We start from the raw sequence: 21,092 nt of genomic DNA, 5'->3' as shown, positions 1-21,092 counted from the left end.
TAGCTTAAATTCTAACAAATAGTTAAAGGATTTTTAAGCCTCCAATCTTAAAATTCTAGTTAAAAAAAATTATACTTTATGAACAAAATAAATTAATTTACAAATGAAGAAGTATTATTCATTTAAAGAGTTTTATCAATTGTACTAAAAATAAAAGAATACTCCTATCAATTAAAAGAAAATAGTTTTTTCAAGAGTTTCAACCTAGTTTTGTTGATGTATCAATGATTCCACAAATTTTCTCACGCAAGAATAATTGTTTCACAAACTATAAGTTGATATATATATCTACTACATTAATTATAGGGTTAAATATTTCTTTTAATATTTACAAGTGTAATTAGTCAAAATTAATCAAATAATGATGTTTTAGTATTTACATTCTCAGTGTATCTTTTACATTTTTTAAGAAATACTCTTTGACTTCTAGAACTTGTCAACTTTCAACCTGATAGCACGCACAAAATGATCGTAATTAAAACAATGTGGGAATTTGAGTACGAAACGTGTTAATGCAAAAGAGATATTTCTTATTTTCTTTGACGCATGTTTGAATTATTATTATTTTTTTTTTCTCAGCAACCCACGTTTGAATTATTGAAGCTACCCATGTTTTTACTGTCTTCTAAGAGATTTAAAAATCAGAAACACCGACAGTTCCGAGCCCCAAAAATCGAATAATATCTGAAATATTATTATACTAAAGATTTGAAGAAATAGAAGGTGATTACAAAATTCAAAATAGAAGATGAACTTTTCACAAATAATCACCATCACCACCACCAATACGATAACTATTATGAATCATACTATCTGAGATGGGGACCCTCGATAACCCTTATGTGCCAACTGCTTTAGACTCATTAACATTCCTTTTTCTCCTTTCATCCTTCTCCTTTCATTAAGAAAAAATTATTATATATAAAAATGAGTTAATTGATGTTGCGTTTTACCAAATAGATTTGATTAAAGTAATTGTGCATTTTATTAATTCAACAAATAATGAATGGCATAAGCCGAACATGAAAACACTAGTTAAAAATGACGTGTGAGTGTGATTCGTGTCTCACAATGATTCTTTGACAAGTTTTGTTCAATTCAGGATGAACACATATTCTGATTCGATTAATGATGTGTGAAGTACAATTTGGGTTGGGAAGGTGGGAGAAATCTGGTTTCACAAAAATTTTATTATTTTCAATAGGGGTGTGGTCGACGCGTCTGAAGTTTCTACCTTGATGCAAGCTAAGGTTTGGTCTTGAATCTTTGTAAAATCTCGCTCTGTTTTCCAGTTGGTGTTTGAAACCTTTGGAATGTATGGGATTGGTTGCTTGATGTATTTTGGATTTTTAGTATGAATAGTGTTTTTGTTTGTTGGTCGGGTGATTCTTGTTAGATGTTGAATTCTATATATATAAGGGTTGATTCATCCGTGAAGTAGTTTACATTTATATATTTGTTATTACTGATAATAAAAAAAAGTTAAACATGAAAATGCTTAATTATACTCCTCTTATAATTAGGAAATAGTTGATTATTGAATAATTGATACACTACTTTGAAATTTGAAGGAGCCTTTTGACATAAGATTTGAGGGTATGACTAATTGTTGCGAAGGGTGGTCGAGTGGATGGGTTTGCATTCCAGCAAAGGCATATTAGGTCAATCAGTTCTTCCAGTTGCTCACCATCGTCCCTTGATGCAAGTACAGGCCTTAGCTCATCCTCCACAACTCCCATAGCAATCTTCACAACAAAATAAGATTTTACTTTTCAAAGCAAGCTCTTTTTAAATTTCTTTACAGGTATAAAAAAAGAGAGAATAATTTGTTGCTAGCTTACCAAAAATATATATTAAAATACGTGATAATTAAACTAAATATAAACTACATTTAACACAAGAAAACACTAGTTAAAAAATTGGAAGTGATGTAGTTACCTTTGCGGGGCCAAGTTGTGTCTCGATATAAGGATAGTTTCCAGTAAGTAATTCGTTGAGTATAATCCCAAAACTGTATACATCACATTTTTCATCATAGGGCTCGCACCGAATTACCTCTGGTGCCATATACACGTATGTTCCTGCAGAAAATGAAAATAAATAAATAAAACAACCTTAGTATTAAGGAAAAATTATGAAGTAAGCTAAATTTAAATTTACAAAACCATGTTAAAAGATGAGGTTTATACAGTTTATATATTATGAAATATAATTAAATCAATTTTATAAAATCAACTTATAAAGTGAGATTTACAGTGACTTATATATTATTAAATATTTTTACTCTTTCAAAGTTGTCAACTCATGCATGAGATTATATATTTATGGATGATCTGATAGTAGGAAGTATAATAAGTCCAACAAAATCTCGTTATGATAAATTTTAAAAGATTCTCTGATATTATGTTAAGGAGTGAACTTTAAGTGTAACAAAAAAATAATTTATGAGATTTATATTCACTTATATACTATTAAATATCTTTATTGATTACATCTCAAAATCATTTTTTTTTAAACATTAAAGAACTTAACTTCCAACTGAAAATGATGCTATTTGTTAAACTTGCCTGTTTCTCCAGTGAGGGCCATTTCGTCATCACCCAAGAACCGTGCGTGACCAAAATCCGCCACTCTAACATGCAGCGCATCGTCCAGGAAGATGTTGCTGGGCTTCAAGTCACGATGAATAACTTTGGGCTTTTGTTCGTGGAGGTAGTGCAGGGCCTGGGCTATTTCCAGGGCCCGCATCACCCTGTCTTCGAAGGGAGGAAGTGGCGCGGTTCTTTGTTTGGGCCTTTTGCCCGGCCCATGTAGCCACTCCTTGAGCGTGGTGTTCAGATACTCGGTAACCAACCATGCATGATGCGGAGGGTCGAGACACGCACCCATGAGGTGAAGCACAAACCGGTGCCGCTGCTTCGAGAGGGTTTCAACCTCCTGAGCGAAGAATACGACACCGTTTTCATTTTTGCCGAAGAACGCCGCAGACATGCACTTCACCGCCACATCAAATCCGCGCCACGTCCCGCGATGAATCTCCGCCGTTGTTCCCTGCCCTATTTTTTCTCCCAGCTGAATCTGTCCATTAACTGCAAAATGTGAGGTATATTCCAAATTTGAATGGGTGCAGAGAAGGAAGATAGAAAGTAGTTAGTTACCTCGTTAGGGTTGATGAACCAACCATTGATTTTGGCTTGATGAAGGATGGGCATTAGATTGGGGTGGTTGTGGGAAGGAGTGGGGGTGGAGTTGAGTGCATGTGCATGTGGAGAGAGAGGAGATTGTGAAACTTCACCTTTGGAGCGGATAATGAGGTCCAAGATTCCGTTTTCTTGTGCTATTTGGAGACAGTATTTTAAGTAATCCTGCGTTTTTTCCATTCTTTTCTTATACATAACGCGCAGTTCTGTCTGCCTTTGCACCTCTTTTTCCAAACCCGACACCTAATTATTGAACTCAGACATAATAATTTGAGTTGAATATCCAATGGAAGGAATCTGCATGAGGAAAAGAGTAGAGGTACCTTTAGTTCCAGTTTTTGGTAAAGCTGCTGAAGCTGATGGTGTTGCGAGGTTGGTGCGGTGGATGACACGGTCCTAACGCTGCTGAAACCTCGACAGCATCCACTCTTTGACTTTGATGTTTGGCGAGAAAAGTTGTTGTGAGTACTTTGGCTCTCACTTAAATTCATCTTCTCCATCCAAATGTTGTGTTGTAGGAGGCAAAGACTAATGAAGCATATATGAAGGGAACTTAAGTGTCCTGGTAAAGACTGTCTTAATCATAACCATCACATTTTTCGTTGTTAACTGCACTGCAGGCTCAACTGACGGACTTTCTCATGAACACCACAAAGGCATGCCAGGACCCACACAACTCATTTTATTTCTTTAATCACATTAATCACAAAGAATGGGTTTATAATTTTCCTGCCACCTACAGAAACCTCTATGAATACTTATTAGAGGTGTTAATTTGTCTAAAATAAATTAACTATACTGTTTAAGAATGGGACAGATTTTGGGGTGGCCAAATTTGTGAGTTTGTATATGAAGATGGAGACCTTCACAAAACGATAGGTGTGTTGAGAGAAAATTTGCCGGAGTTTACTTCCAACTCCAACAAGATTCATATGACACAGTTACACACAAAAGGTCGATTAAGTCACTATCATAGTCAAAATTTTGTATACCCCACACAACTAATTCGAAAACAGACATTTCAAAAGCGGCAAAACACAAACACCTTCCAAGGATGATGTATGGTTTAGATTTCTTGAGGGTGGTTAATGTTAAGCTTTAAGAAAAAATAAATTATGCATGTAAGGATTATAGAGGGTTAAAAAAAATTGTTTTTCTAGGTATAATTTATGTTGTTGTTGAATTCATTTTATTTATTACAGTTTGGAAGCGTGGAAACTTTTATCTGAATTTTCCAAAGTGAGAAGAATATACATTAGATAAAAAAAAAATTCAACAATGAAGTTTGTTTTACACTCTAATAATAAAAAATAACTATTCTACAAATATTTTTTGAAATAAAATAACTTATTTTAAAGTAAGTGAACATAACCAGTGTCAATTTATCATTATTCACAACAATAACATATAAAATGGATAAGTATAAGATGAAAGACTCATAAGAGTTGTTTGTCACTCTTATTTAGAGTTGTTTCTGCAAGTTTTTTTTTTATCATTCAATTTTACATTGTGGACTATATGAGCACCACATTAACCCTAATTACATTCATTTAAATAAATTATTATTTTATTATAAATTAATATTTAAAAAAAAAAAAATTGTAGAGTTGTAGAATTGTTGTTTTTACCAATGTGAAATCAACTTTATTTGGATTATATACATAATAGTATGGCAGCATTATTTGACTTTTGTAGTTCATAAGGGCTACATATATTAATGCTTTAAGGGTATAGGGATTCAAGAGTCCTAGTGAAGGGAATATTATGATCACAACTAAGGTTTTTTAGTAACAACTGAGTCAATCTCGATACCCACAACCAGAATTAAATTAAAAAAACGAATACTGATGCCGTAACATGTGCATAATTTATTTAATTAATATTATTTACACAAACTCTCTCAGACGTGTATAGTTTCTTTGGATAATGATGAGTTAATGCATTATTTTTAAGTGTGGCACTGGGAGGTGAAGAGAAAGGAGAGATAAAATAAAAAAACATTATGAATAATAATGTGAAAAAAAAAGGAAGATATGGAGGAGAAAGAAATGCGATAATAATGATTATCCTTTTTCATTTTTAATGGAAGACGTAGTCTTTTGGAGAAGCCAGCAAAATTTTATTCCTCTCCTCATTGCAATGCTACTTCTCCAACTCACCACTGTACGGAATCTTTAACCAACCAAAATCCTTGGAACACAGTTTTTAATTTTACTATTTATTTCTGCACTAATTTTGAATTTAAAACATTGCGTAAGAAGAACAGATAAATTAAATATTAGTTTGTAAATGATATCATGTTCATATTTTGACTAAGGGAGAGATTCCTTTTATGTGGGTCTTCACATTTTGCAACCATATGCATGCTCGTCATGCTCCTCACGTACTCATCTTAATTATATATGCTTTTTTTAGTACCCTATTATTAGGTCTACCACCAATCAATCCTACGTTGCTTTGCTTTTCTATGTTTATCAATAATTTAAATACGGTAATGTTGTTATTTATTTGCCATCTTTTTGGAATTTTTTTTCTCTGCATTATTTATTTATCCCTGAATTATATACTTATAATCTCTCTAGAATACATTTTTCAGTTTTTTTTTACTCAGCAGAATACAATTTTCAGTATCATGATCCAACGCCACAAACTATGTGCATGGGTCTTGGGGACTCATTTATTGCCAGTGTGGGGTGAAATGAAGTAGTTGGTGATTATATTGTTGAAGTGGTACTCAATTTAAGAAAATTTATTTGATTAACATGTATAGCTTTTAGACTCAAGTGATAATGTTGATAATACTAAATTGTTATAACTGTTAAAAATAGATTTTTTAAAAGAAATGTAGATCCATATAAGAAGATGGAAAACTTTTGAAAAGTTATAAACTCCGTGTATTTAATTATGAATTTGTCAAAATAATATTTTTTATTTTTTAATGTATATTTTTGAAAACTTTCTCAATTTTAGATGACAAATTTACTCAGTAAGTCACTTACTGAGGAACTCGACCACTCAACCAATCGACCACAGAAGATCACGTGACGACACGCGACCGACCGACTCATGACGACGAGTCATGAGTTGACCAAGTTAACAGGGTTAATCCATAATTAAGGATTGATTAACACAACTTTAAACATGAATCAACCTCCAAATCCGGTCCACCAACACCCATTAAGGTAATATAAATAGCACAAATTCCAAGAACCAGGTATGTCATTATCTACAATACTCTGACAATCGAGTGCCGACATCCTGATTGACTTGAGCATTAAAGTGTCTTCTGCATGTACCATCCCAGCCTGTGAAACTAGACGACCGAGAGGAGAAAGGTGAATCAGAAATTCAATAATAACAACAACCGACCAAAGATAAAAGTAGAAACAATCATTCTCTAAACCCTCACACTACTTCGAGAACAAGTTTATTATTTTTTAATAATGATCTAGTATAAGAACGTTTGCAAACCTTTTGGGCTCAATACTTAGGGAACATGAACTATGAATTAGAGATAACAAAGTGTGGTATCTTTTGGGTTCCCACTCTCATCTGGGTATACGAGTTGTTCCATTTAGGATGGGTGAGTTTGACCGTTGGATCAAAACAGTGTTTTAAAATGGCAAAACTTGAAGAATGATTTAAATTTTAAAGTAAAAGAAAAAGATATAATAAATAGTTATTACAGGGAGGAGATAAGTTTGTGGGTTGTGAAGTAGAAGGAACAGTGATGGGTATTGAGAAGTGTGGGTGTGATTAATGAGCATCTCAACACCCCACAACAATAATTACTTACTTTACCGCGCATCAGTGACTTGTATTTGCTTTCAACACCATCATTTTTAGCAGAGTTTGCATTGTACTATGTACCAACAACTCCTCAAAACAAAGGACAAAACTAACTGCACTCTTCCCCTCATCACTCAACATCATCCATTGCCACCATAAAATAACCATCAACCACGTTAAAGTACACAATTTTAAATATAAAAGCAACAAAAATTAATATAAAAACGTTGTCGCTTATTTTTTATGGTTGCGCAACCTGCAAGTAACGGGACCATTACAAAATAGGAATTCCAGAGAGAAAGAAATTAAGAAAGCATAGGCTTTAGTATTCACTTTCTCTATTCCCATGGCCGAAGATCTCTCCCTTTCCCTTTACCATCACACACCCCATTTTGCTTCTCATTACCATCTCGAATCTTTCCTCTTTTTCTTTTCTTTTCTATAATTTTCTTCCTCCTTCATCCAACTACTCTGTCAGTATCTGTGTCAATCAATGTTTGATCGTGATCCAGAATTTACACATCCCCACCTCCCTCTCCTTTTAGAAACCATCTACCCTACTCACTTTATAAATCACGCAGCTACTGTGTTTTTTTATCATATTCTCCCTCACTCAACAACATTCTATGACAGATACACACGCACGCCTTCCCATATACGTACTTCCACATTCCAAAAAACCTACTCTGTCTAACATGCCATGTAAAAAACCACCACTTACCAATCACAAACCCAACTTAATATCTTGTACTAACTGAGTTTATAATTCGCACTACCCATAAAAACCAAACCATCTATGTATAACTCATGATCCAGTAGAAATGTTAAATATCCCTATTACATATCAGGTCAATTTTTTAGTATATTTCTTACAACCAGTTATGTGAAGATGACTTGTAATTATTACTTATTTCTTGAGTTTATGGTATCATTGATTGTGGGTCACTATGAGATACCTACAAACAGACGAATATGGTGGAGATAACAAATGGTTTGGAGTATGGATGATTACTTAAACGCAGCCTTAATTCGCCTCCATATCTTGCATAGATAAGTAGTTATGAAGATGATAATACATTGATTTTGAGCGATGATAACACAAAAACAAAATGATTGTAATGTGTATGTAATGTGTGTAGTTTATTATGAAACTAGGATTGTAATGGAGAGAAAGTACATTATATGAGGCCATTAGCAATGGCGCGATTAGTAGTAACATGGGTAGTCTCGTACACAGGAAGCTCCTCACGATACCTGTTGTTTCCCATCACTGAAAGGTGATCGAGCTCGAAAAGATCCGAACTTGAATAACTCGCTGCATCGTCATCATCGGTATCATCATCTTCCACAACATTGGGAAAATCCCTCAAATTAATCAAATTGCTCTTATTCTGACTTCGGTGATACCCTTTCAAAAATTCTCTAGCAGCCCCCTCCACGCGCCTGCTCTTATCCACAATCTTCTCCTCTTCTTCGTTCTTGTTGCGTCCAATTTTCCACGCTGTTGGCATAGACATGGCCAGCACGCGCGTGGTGTCTTCCTCGTACAAACACTTGTGCCCGCACGGTCGACAATCCTCGTCCACGATCACGCTCACAGGGTAAAAGCGCACCGTTCGCTTAACCCCGTCGCGCAATTTGTTTGAGGAAGGCGAAGCCTTGCTCAAACAAGAGCGTGAGAACGAGGACGCAGAGGAACACGTGGATTCTTGCCCCGACTTGGGTTTTGCTTCGTCCAAGGTTTTGGCTTTCTTCGCGTTCCCGAGCAGAGAGTTAAGAAAACTACTCAGCTTCCCCCCCGGAGAGATGGGTTGCTTCACCTTCTTCAGATGGTTGTACATCTTCAACGCCCTCGATTTTGTCTTCATCACACGCTCTTCATTGCTCGCTGACGTCATCGACGGCTTCGGTCTCGAAGGAGCGAAACACGAAACCCGCGACCTCGATCCGTACAAGGATTCAGTGTCGGAGGAGGACAGCAACCCAGAGCTGGAATCCGAGCAACTCGAAGTCGAACTGAAGAACATTACCTCGTGGTCGTGGTCGTGACCATGCAAACGCGATTTCGATTTTCTCTCCACCTGTGACTTGACCGTTTTCTCGCTTCCCTTCCATTTAGAGCGGGAAATGGCGGACACCGTTAACTCTTCTTGGACGAGGAGTCTGGTCTGGTTCTTGAGCATTGTTTGGGCGTGGAGTTTCATGTGGTTGGTGGTGGTGGTCCTGTCTCCTTCGTCGATGGAGCGGTAGATTGTGTCGAGGAGAGAGGAAGAGAAGGAGGGGTTTTTAGCGTGGTCTTGGAACCTGAACCTGTGTTGTGTCTCTGAAATGTCGAGGGCGTACATGTTGGGTGTGCAGTTAAATTGGAACAGCACGGGCGAAAGGGAATGATGAGATGGGAGAGTGAGGAACAGGGAGTAAAGGGTGGTGGGGTAGGGTTTTGGGTTTTGTTTTAGGTGTGGGAAGTATAGGAAGGAGGTTGAAAAGCTGCCATGGAAGGTAGGTGGTGTAGAATGATGAGGATGATGAGAGTTGTGTTGTGTTAAGCTATGACAGGGGCATGATTGAGGGAAGGAGAAAGATGATGATTTGCTTGGTTCGTAGGCTTTTTGTGGTCGTGAGAAAACGTGAACAGGGTAATTGATTCCTTGTCTAGAGAAAGAGAAAAGAAAAGAGTGATGAGAGCAGAGTGACACGCTTTGGAGTTAGAAAGAACATGAATACATGAATACACGAAGGAGAAGGGAACAGTGCGAGAGACACTTTATAAAGCTCTCATCTCATCACGCGCGTGCGTCTCCACCCTCCTTTCCCTGGGCGCCACTCTGCCAGGTTGGCATTCGCTGACGTGTCATTTTTCACTTTTTTCTTCTGATGATGAGCCACAAATTCGAATTTGTAGCCGTTGATGAAGTTTGGGAGAGTGGCCGGTGCGGTGAAGTGTTGAGTAGTAGCGGTGCAGCCGTGAAAGCGAGGGCCCACGTGTGAAAAATGGGAAAATATTTGGGAATTTAGAATTTTGATGATTACCTATTAGTTTAGCCCGTGCGTGAGGCTTTTCCTTTATGTTGTTTAGAGGGTGGAATTTTTTTGAATGGGGACAAATATGGATCCTTATTAAATTCCATTTAACTATTCAGAGTAGGGTGAGTTTAATTTTATAGTTTCTTAGTTTGGTTTTAATTTATATTCTGACCAAAAAATGGATAAATATACGGTTGCATATGGTTGGTTAATTTAAAAAGAATTACAATTTAGCTGGCAAGGGCATTATTGATTTATGTTAGGTAAATATAAAATTATTCCCTACAATTCAGTCAATTAAGGGAACTATTTAGGAACTTCATTCAGACACCCTTCTCAGAATTAAGCCTATAAAATCAAACTTCTTCAGCATCACATAATTATAAAATTATAAAATTAATTAACTATTCAATGCTGTCAATAAATTATGGCCTTTGTTGTATATACTTCTATTTTGGACTATAGTCCAGAAGGGATGGATATGCATCAAGTTTGTTTCTTATGGTTGGTATATACCGTAGATTAATTATAATTATGAATAATCAAGTTTAATATTCATCAATAAGTTTCTTAACTTACAATATTGATTACAAAAATATATTTATTTCTTGACAGCTAAAAATTAATAAAATTTTAACAATGAAAACATTTATCGGATTCTAAAATATTTAATATGATGTATTAAAAGTGTTTGTCAATCATGATGACTAACACAGGATTAGCATAAGCGAATTACCCCAATCGGTTGATTTTGGGATATCATGGAAGCAAAAGGAGAATAATATGGAAAGTGTTATTGGAAAATGATGTTATTGAGATTTTGTTTCTGATTTTACCATCACAAAAACGATTTACCAATTAAAATTTGCATATCAGAATATCTAAAGAATCCACACTCGATTAATGCCTTCCTTTGGAGATTATGGACCCTCCATTGTTTAAAAATGGTTACTTTTGTTTAAGTGAATGTTTGATATTGAATGTTTGTTCTCCTTTTTTTTAGTGGATATGTATGACCATAGTTTTTTTTATGTATTTTTTAGTTTAGGTACTTGTTTTTAAGAGTGTTTCTTTCAGCTAAGTCAGAGATGTTTTGTAATTCTAGACTTTTGACGGCGTGAGATTTAAGATAAGTGTCTTGGATCTTTTATTTTGTATAAGGGTTGGATTACTCTTGAAATGAATTACATTTATTTAGTTTTTATTATTGATAAAAACAATTATAATTATCATTTCTTTCTAACGCTATATATAGTAAAAATACTTTATTATGACAAATACAAATTGTGAAATTGTATAACCTACGTATCCGTCAATTTGTTTTACGCCGAATTCAGAGGTTTTGAAAAGATGAAAAATGATCTCATATAATAATTATAGTATTGATTTGCTCTTATGTTAGTGTGTTTGAAATAATGAAATTAACTTGGTGGCTCTTTGAATTTGAAAACGAAGGATGAAAGGTGGTGCAGCTAAAGAAAATGGAAATGACAGAAAAAAAAAGGTAAAAAGAAAAACAGAGAGGCTTTAATGGTAGGGAATGAGGGATCTTTAAAGAGGAAGAAGAGTCTGCAAAATTGGTCTTTTAATGATCGTTAGCATGCCTCTACTCTAACTATCTGCCTTTTTAACAGGCCAATACTTTCTTAAATTCTTCTATTATTTTCAAATAAATCATATAATTAACACCACCATTTAAATAAAATAAATAATATGTTTTTTCATATAACTTAAGTTAATAAACAATCTATTGGTAATTTTTCATAAAATTCAACCAATGTAGATTAATTCTTCTTATGCCAAATTGCGCGTATCAACTCTCCCAAAACCCAGAGATGTATAAAAAATAAGTAGTTTAATCATATTTTTTATTAAACTATACAATTATTTTAATGGTGACGATTTTCTTACAAGTAGCAGTTTAATTAAACCGTCACATAATTATCTTTATTGTGACAATTTCTATGTGGAAACAAAACTTTCCATATTTTTAAAATTGAAGGTCAAAATTAGTAAAAGGTATTTTTGGGGAGCAAAATTTGCAAAACTGTGTAACTTTTAAAAATTAGAAAGTAATTAAATGGAAATCAGAATAAAAAACGGAGTAATTAAATCGGGAAACTTAAAACAATTAAAAAAAATATCGACTGTGGAATTTAAATTTGAAATTTAATACAACCCAAATTTAATCACATTTAAATAATAATAACAGTACCTAACTGCAAACACCATTAGTCCATTACCTTCATGTTTAGTTGATTCAAGACATGAACCATAACACACCCTTTAAACAAAGACCTCATATATATCACCATCAATACTACTCTTGTTATCACCAAACTCACAGCTACTCTCAATTAAAGATATAAAAATAAATTGAAATAAAATCATTAATCCTGTTGAATTTTTATTATTTTAAAACAATAATTACCTTATTATATTTAAATTACTTAATCGTCAGTTTATTGAATAAAAATCAATGTCAAAATTTTAATTAAATTGTCAAAAGTTCAATTTATGTTTACATGACGAATTTAGAATTAAGTTTTTTAAAAAAGTACTATTTCATAAAATTTGTACCTTCACTGCTGTCCATACACATTGTGAGATATAAGAAAATATTAAAAGAATAGAGTATACCCTAGTTCATAGCAGTAAATAGGATGGAGGGAATAACTTTAAAATTGTGTGATTATAGAAGGATATAACTTCCAAGCTAAAACTATCAAAACTATGAGATTTATGTTAGAAAGATACCAGGATTTAAAAAGATACACGACTGCAGACAATAAATTTAGATTTGTTACAAGGTTGCAATAAGTGGTACAATATATTTTCTACATAATAGAAAATAAAGAAAAAAACTTGTATATCATATTAATAATCGAAGAAAAAGAAATTGTACTGGTTTCAATATACCCATATCCCCGCTTGAATATTCATTAAATAATTTCTTTCAGAAAAAATGGAATTATGAAACGCTTGAATATTAAATAACTAATTTAAAAAATGACATTATCACAAATTCAATATAAAAATACATTTTTTCTTCAATATTACATAATAATAAAATACTACAATTGCATAAATTTTAAAATTAATTATATTCTAATAATTTAAAACGGAAAATAGTATTCAAATATTCTCCATTAACATCAGAATTGAATAAATTTGAAAATACTAACTACAAGGTTTACGAAAAAGAAGATGCCTAGTAAGAACTCCGATATGTCAGATGAAGGACTTTCTATAACGACAACAACTGGTTCGTGTTCTACTAAAAAGGAAGAGGCACTTCACAGAATTTTTCTTAGAAACTTAAATAATCCATTGATTTGTGAATTGGGCAACGGCTATAACCAATCCCACAACCTGATCTAGATTACACTGATATCAATCTGGAGATACTTATTATCATACAGACATCACAAAAACTAACGTGTGAGCCCGTAATTGAGAGATATTAGAAGAAATGATATAGCATTAACAACAAAAGTTATTGGAGAATGCACAAATTCCTTTATTTCTTTCTTCCCTTCATGTTCGGATTCCATATCAGCAAGCCAATGCCTCATACAAGGTAATCCAGATGTCTAAATTACAATAGACCTGCTTTCATTCACTGGGAATTCAGCCTCTGAAAATCCACCAACTGGTAAAGATCCCCTCGTCTTTGCTTAGTTACAGGGAGATTTGTCCTGAATAATTTAATGAAAACAATTCGTATGAATATTATGACAGGTAATTAAAAGCTATACATGCGTAGAATTTTAGTGTGAATAAAAGAAAACCTTCTTTGCTCCAATATCGAATAATCAATTTCTGCAATGATGGTAGCCTCCTCGTGCTCTGTAGTAGCCAGAACTTCTCCAAACTGCCATATTTTATTTATTCCACAGTAAGTACAGAATTAAAGATATTTTCCCTTTTCTATTTGCTATTAGAAACTCAGAAAATATAATACTGACAAATCAGAACATTAAATGGCTCTACTTACTGGTCCAACAAGAGTAGAGTGACCCCAGGCTACATAACCAGATCCTGTATCTCGGGCAGGCGAACAGGTAGCCACATATAACTGTCAGTAAAGATTTTCTTAAAGTTAAGCATCAATTAATCTCCTTAAAATTTACAATTCAAACAATGACTATTATGGTCAGGACACATATAAACCCCTAACTATACCCTGCTTTAATCACAATCAACTGCATAAATCTAATAGAAGAGGATCAGAAATAATAAGCAAAAAAAGGAAAATTTATTGAAATCAATCCTCACTATGTAGCTCTGTAGTGGATACACACAAACTGAAATGAATATGAAAAATTACCGGAAAAAAATATAAATGGGACACTTAATAGACCATGACTGTCCCACTATAATTCTGATTCAAAATTTCAAATATCAGTAAAAGGACTAACTCTCCCTTTTTCCTATTTATTCCAGTCTCCTAATAAATATACTGTCTACTGGACAGTTACTAACTTTATCTTTCCCTATGTACTCCCTCCCTGTATACAGTTATTTGCCCATTACAAGGCTAATGCTATTAATAAAGAAAAATAGTCATTTGATACCCACCAACCACTAGACAACCTATTTTGGGGATCACATGATAATTAAAAAAATGAACTTTTTATAGGATGAAAGGTAAAATAGTGGATTTAAAGTAAGTGTAATTTTTTTATTAGGGGTTAAAGTACCATGGTCCATTAATAAATCCTCATGACTCTAAAATTCTGTTTGTAACCACACTTCCTTTTCCTGCTATAAACCTTCTTCATAGGTAGTTTACTAACACAATCCCAGCGATTCAAGTTCAACTGTAAAATACTGAGATGTGTAGTGTTGTCTTCCAAAAATCCACTGCTCATCTGTGGATGTAAAATACTGAGATGTGTAGGAATTGTGGAGCTTTCCTAAAAATACATTGCTCGTCAGTGGATATTAATCTACATATTTGGACTTTAGACTTTAGAAATACGCAAATATATTGTTGAGACACCACCTTGTTGAACAAGGGAAACAACACAGAAACAGGTCGCTTAGTAAGCACTGACACCACCGTAGAATAGCATGTCATGTCATCACGTTCAACACTTTTTTGGACAACATACTTGTCAGACACGCCTCTGGCACGTGTCTGACACTTTTCAGTGTCACAGTTAAAAGATCTTATTCGGCTCCTACACCTAGTTGCCACATCTTGAACATCTCTTCCACACGACTTGAACATGAGTAAAAAAATTTAACCCGACACCTAGTTTTAGCTGAACTGGGCACTGCGATAATAAAAAGATGAAAAAGAAATTAAAAGAAAACAATTGAGTTTTTTTGTCACGTTGAGTTTACACGCGTGTGTGTATGTGTACATATTAGCAGTGTTGAGGTGTCCTATATTTTGGAAAGTTGTGTACCGGTGTCCATGTCAATTATGTCTGGTGTTGGGGTCAGTGCTTCATAGAAGGTAGCATAAGATTTCAATTTATCACATTTACAACAAATTGTGGAGTTGGGGAGTTTAATTTCTTATTTACAATGCATACTTCTCCCAATTTAAAGCTACTTTTTCAAGCATAATGTTCGGTTGATCCATCAAGAGCTAAACTAAATACATAAATGAAAACAACTAGATTATTTCGGATTTCATATACTTTTAAAATAAAATATTAGTATTCATACATTAAAACCCTACATAAGTTCGAAAAAATAAGGGAGCATTACCTGATTATCTGTAGCCCTGCAAGAGAAGAAACAAAGCATAGATTAGCAATGGAATTTTAATTAGTCATTACTGCTTAATCATGAATATTTTATAAAACTTAAAATAAAAAATGGTTTTCTATGCCAAAGATAAGGAAGAGTCAAAAGAAAAAAATGAAAGTGGAACACCGAGAAAGGTAACCCAAATATATATTTTAACTTCAATTATGATCAGCAGTTTCTTGTTTTCTACAAACAATATTATATTTGTCTACAAACGCCTATAACAAATTATAAATATGGTTCAGAAAACAATCGTCCATTTTAGTGGATGTAATGTAATTAGTTAAAAAACCCAGTTAAGTTTCAAGTTTATTGAGTTTGTTTACAGACAGTAACACGTTATTGGCTTCAGTATGTTTTCTACATTTGAAAGTTGGCGTTTTTCAATTTAGTCCCTAGTTAAATTTAATTTATGATTAGTCCTAAATTTAACAAAAAAGAGTGTGGTTTTAATTCCTCACTTGAGACAAAAAAAAGCATGTGGTTTTATAATTTTCAACGACTAAAAATGAATAAAAATCAAAAGGTATTAATTTAAAATATTATCATATATTAGGAGACAAGAACAAATTAAGGGAAATTTACAAGACTAGATAGGGTTATAAATTTTAACTGAAACACAACTAAAACAAGTGTTCCAGGTAGCTAAATGTTTCACTTAGTTGTATCCATTTACTACCTTGCCCTCTGTAATAACTCCCAATGTAATGGTCCAGTTGTCATGTTAAATGCCCCGGGATAGCAGAGTAAGTGAGCACCTGAAGTCAAAAGCTAACTGATACTATAAGTTTGCCAAATCTTAGAACAAGAAAATAATAAAATAGTTGTGTTTATCTGTTTTCAAATCAACACAACTTGATAATTAATCTCAATTGATCCTTGAAAGTGTATACAAAAAAAGAGGAATAATAGACAGATAACCTAATAAAGGAAATGAAATGTCATACCAAGAACTATGGATTTGAAATTTCTTTTAGTATATCCCTGAAATAAGAAATACACAGGCAGTGTTGCCTAATGCATGTGAACCAATCTCTCCTATCCATCCCAAAAAAATCAAAATTGGTACTATATGATGCTAATAGCATGACACTTAGGAGGCATGGATAAAGACAATTTGGAGAACTTAAATCATAGGCAACCAATCAAAACTAGAGAGAGATTAATTGTTTCCAAATATATTAAATATGGAAAAGACAAACCTCTTGCAGCATATATCATTGCTAGTTCTGGAAACCGAATGTCATAACAGATGCCTATGCCAATGCGTCCAACCTCTGCATGAATCAACTCACATCAATTTGTTTACTCAAACATAGAAATTTTTACTGCAAGAAAAAAATAGTCTGATAGCGCAAAAAATATTAAATCACTCCTTGACATGGTAGTCAAAATACGTGTTCTGTTCTATAAATAAGGATTGGATGAGAAGCTTTTACAGGGTGCTTTCTTCTATCTAGTATCATTAGGTTAAAACTACACCACAAACATAACTAGTTAAAAGCACACCTACACATTATCCTCTCCTTTTGAACTAACCTTCAGAATTCTATATAACAGCTTCCTCTTTCATATCACACAGACACTATACTCACATTCGAGAAGCCACAAATACGTAAAAACATTTAGTCTGAACAAGTGATATAATTCACAAAATTCCTCGATACAGACATACAATGGCTGATTGTGCATAAGATATGGTAGAGTAGCATGTAAGTTCAAGATGTCATGGACAAGTAAACATAATACCAAAGTATAAAACTACATTTACTTCATCCAAGTTAACCATAATAACTTTAGGGGTTTATCCAAGTCAACAACCATAATGACTTTCATTTCCTTTGTTCTGCGGCCTGCCTATATTATCATTACCAGCTACTTTAAATTTTAAATATACATTTCTCTTACATGACAGTAAACATAATAGTACCAAAATATAAAACCGCATCAGTACTGAAATAGAACATGAGTTAGAATGTGTGATGAGAGAACATATTAGACCTGTGTCAACAATCGTTGGTGTCTCCCCAGCAGTAAGAGTTTTTGACTCGATAAAGGTAATCTTCCCAGGGATGTCAATATCAAAGAGATGTATCTGCAGGATAGGCAGTATGTCAGAAATTACACAACAACAAAGCACATTCTAAAAACAATTCACGCATTATTCACCTCCCAAAATTCCATCCAATTACAAAATTAAATTTCCAAGATAACGAAGTATTATTCGGAGGAGCGGTACCTTGCGGTGCTTGGCGAGCAGCTTTCCATCAGTGCCGAAAACGCAACAAGTGTTGTACAAGCGACCTCCAGAACGTTCTGGAATGGAACCACCGACGATGGTGATTTTCAAGAGACGAGATAGTTCAGAGAGCATGGCGGTTGAAGGAGAAGCATCGGCACCGGCGTCAATATCCTCAGCGTAGACAGGGAAACTGTCATTGGAATAAGGACTATTCCAAATTTCCTGACAAAACACAGTCGCACTCATTCTTAGAATTGGGACGTAAAACCTAACTCAATCCCAAAGCTTGTTCAAGAACACGTGAAAGTTTATCAAAGTTGTGCAAACCTTAATAGAGTAAAACGCGGATCATGTTCATCAGAAGAAGTAAAAAGAGGGGAAAAGGAAAAGGAACTGACAGGCAAAAGCACAAGCTGAGCGCCCTTGGATGCAGCGTCCTGAATGGCGGTCCGCGCGTGCGCGATGTTCCTGCCTTTGTCGGGAGTAACGGAGAGTTGACAGAGGCCAATTTTGAACTGAAAGATAACAAAGCGCGTGCCGTGAGCGAGCGGGAACGAAGAGAGGGAGAGAGAGAGAGAGAGAAAGAGAACTTGCCTTGGACAGAGGGGGAGAGGGCATGGGAATGGCGGGTGGGGCACGGGCGCTTTCGGAGTTGAATGAAGCGGCGGCCATGATCGGAGAGTGGCGGGGGATTGGGCGGTGGAGGAGACGGGAGGGGGAGAGAGAGGGGAGAACGGAAGAGAGGGGAAAAAAGGGATTGGAAGAGTAAGAGTGGTGGAAAGTGAAAGATTTGAAGTTAAGCAGTGATGGTGAAATTGCGAATGCTTTCATTTCTGATTCTGAAAATCCAAACCCTTCAGATTTCAGGTCAGCACATCGGATGTGGGAGACGGAATTTACCAATTAATTCAACTGGTATGTTTTATTATTATTGTTGTGTATAGTAAAAAGTGAAAAACTCTTTAGAAATACAGAAATTAAAGAAAATTCACAGAACAATTATCTCCTTAAAAGAAAAAAAAAGACAACACTCGTATAATAAAATGGAGACTGTTTCTTCGCCCACTTCCATGTTCTTCTCTAAGCTTCATAAATTTTTTTATTTCCAAAAATATTTTTCTCTAATTTTTTGGACTACAAAGTTTTTTTAAAATTTATAATTAACTTCTGAATTATATAATCTGATTTTTTTTATGTATAATTAGTTTCTAAATTAGATAATCCGAAAGTCTTTTTTTAAATGCATGTATATTACAAAGTGGATTTTAAGCCTAATTCAACCTCATAAAACCGGCTCAATGAGGTGAGGATTGCACCCACTTATATATAATGAAAGACTCTAATATCTAGTCTGGGATCTCCAACAAATTTCATTTATAAATAAAACAAAAAGAAATGTAAGATTGAAAGAAATAATGAATTATAATTTAAAATTTAAGTATAATTTTATTATTTAACATTTTATTAATTTAATTTCTTTACTTAAGTTAATTTATTTACATAATTTTAATATTATTTATGATTCTTTAAATTATGTTATGTTATATATATATATATTAAAATTATTTTTAATAATGATTTCCATTATTATCAATAACAAAATGAATATATTTTAAAAAGAAAATAGATATTTAGAACATAGCAGAAATATTAATTAGTTGTCGAAATATATAATATAAAGTTATTACATTTGATCCGGAAAGAAATAAAAACATGTTAATTTGTTTGTAATTTTGAAATTATGTAAAAATGAAGAACATAATAATGATAATTAGAAAAGACATCCCCACTAAAATCAAACAGTTATAGAAGTTATAGAGAGTCTGAGAGAAAGAGAGATTTACACAATAGGTTTATACTGGTTCCCTCAATCCTCGAGCTACATCTAGTTCTCAAACAATCCTTTGAGTTTCACTAGTAATCAGCACAGATTACAACACACACCACAAAGAGGTGACTTTGAATCTCACAAAGCCTACTCACCCCCTTTACAAAACTTCACACCTCAAGGCAGAACAACCTCCGTCTTTATAAAATTTCAAACACACACAGTATAGAAAAGAAGTACAATTTACAAGAATCTACACAAGAATAGAAAACACCTGAATCAGCACAATACAGGGAACCCTGTGATTAGATCTTGTCACCACAACAAAGCTTGAACAACACTCTTGCTCTTTTGAAAACTCTTTTTATTTTATTTTTTAAAAGTCAAAAATTAATGTTAAGTGAAAAAATAAATATATTAAAACTTAAATCATTTCAATAAGATTACTTTTAATTTGTAATTCAATAATTATATATTTATTTATTTATTTATTTTAATCCCAGAAATTACGTACTAAAACATTATAAATTTGTACTAAAATATTCTACAACTCCTAAAAGGACAAAATTTATTATGCTTTCTGATTTCATCTTCGAATATACTAAGTTTCCATTTCTGATTATACTTTTATTTTATTTTTGTGTGTGTGGATGTTATTTTAATAAAAATAAATTTTGTTTATATTTTACACGTGTATGTGGTAGTGTGAAAGATTTTATAAAATGAAGGCAGAGAGAAGAAAAAGAGGCTTCAGGTTTATCTTTTATTTTCTATATTTAAGATGTTTTTTTTATTTTTTTTACTTTTAGGTGAATTTAGCTGATGGATTGAAGTTATATGAAGATTTATTTGATAGTACTGAAGTTTCAAACCTTGTTTCATTGGTCAATGATCTAAGGATTTCTAGAAAAAAAGGACAATTACAAGATAAATGTACTTAATTGTTACGGTTTACCTTGTAATTGTCTTTTTTCCTATAAATTCTAAGATCATTGACCAATGAAACAAGGTTTGAAACTTTAGTACTATCAAATAAATCTTCATACAACTTCAATCCACCAACCAAATTCACCAAAAAGTGAAGAAATAAAAAGGCATCTTAAATATAAAAAATAAAAGATAAAGTTGGAACGTCTTCTTCTTCCCTTTGTATTTCTTTTATAAAATCTTTGACATACCACATACTAGAAGTGGTCCAACCTTTCATAGTGTAAAATATAAACAAAATTTATTTTTATTAAAA

At 33.5% G+C, this 21,092-nt stretch overlaps 3 protein-coding genes across 3 annotated transcripts; all 3 read right to left on the bottom strand.

The window, feature by feature from the left end:
- Positions 1–1,518: 1,518 nt before the first annotated feature.
- Positions 1,519–3,709, bottom strand: LOC137821825 (serine/threonine-protein kinase STY46-like). The gene is made up of 5 exons (XM_068626590.1): positions 3,524–3,709; positions 3,159–3,443; positions 2,568–3,078; positions 1,939–2,081; positions 1,519–1,745 (listed from the first exon to the last, which is right to left on the bottom strand). Exons 1-5 carry the CDS (start codon positions 3,698–3,700, stop codon positions 1,554–1,556), a joined length of 1,308 nt encoding a protein of 435 aa, XP_068482691.1. The 5' UTR covers positions 3,701–3,709; the 3' UTR covers positions 1,519–1,553.
- Positions 3,710–8,044: 4,335 nt separating this feature from the next.
- LOC137822724 (protein BIG GRAIN 1-like A) lies at positions 8,045–9,740 on the bottom strand. Its single transcript, XM_068627677.1, has one exon. The coding sequence runs from the start codon at positions 9,332–9,334 to the stop codon at positions 8,168–8,170; it is 1,167 nt and encodes a 388-aa protein (XP_068483778.1). The 5' UTR covers positions 9,335–9,740; the 3' UTR covers positions 8,045–8,167.
- A 3,577-nt stretch (positions 9,741–13,317) lies between these two features.
- Positions 13,318–18,954, bottom strand: LOC137820595 (omega-amidase, chloroplastic). Its single transcript, XM_068624748.1, has 10 exons — positions 18,616–18,954; positions 18,420–18,536; positions 18,019–18,243; positions 17,781–17,874; positions 16,982–17,056; positions 16,459–16,537; positions 15,738–15,753; positions 14,011–14,091; positions 13,805–13,887; positions 13,318–13,711 (listed from the first exon to the last, which is right to left on the bottom strand). The coding sequence occupies exons 1-10, from the start codon at positions 18,850–18,852 to the stop codon at positions 13,633–13,635; spliced, it is 1,086 nt and encodes a 361-aa protein (XP_068480849.1). The 5' UTR covers positions 18,853–18,954; the 3' UTR covers positions 13,318–13,632.
- Positions 18,955–21,092: the final 2,138 nt, after the last annotated feature.

Source organism: Phaseolus vulgaris, chromosome 9, assembly GCF_000499845.2.
Source record: "Phaseolus vulgaris cultivar G19833 chromosome 9, P. vulgaris v2.0, whole genome shotgun sequence".
NCBI lineage: Eukaryota > Viridiplantae > Streptophyta > Magnoliopsida > Fabales > Fabaceae > Phaseolus > Phaseolus vulgaris.
The sequence above is the reverse complement of the archived record's forward strand: the minus strand, read 5'-3'. Positions and strand labels throughout refer to the sequence as shown.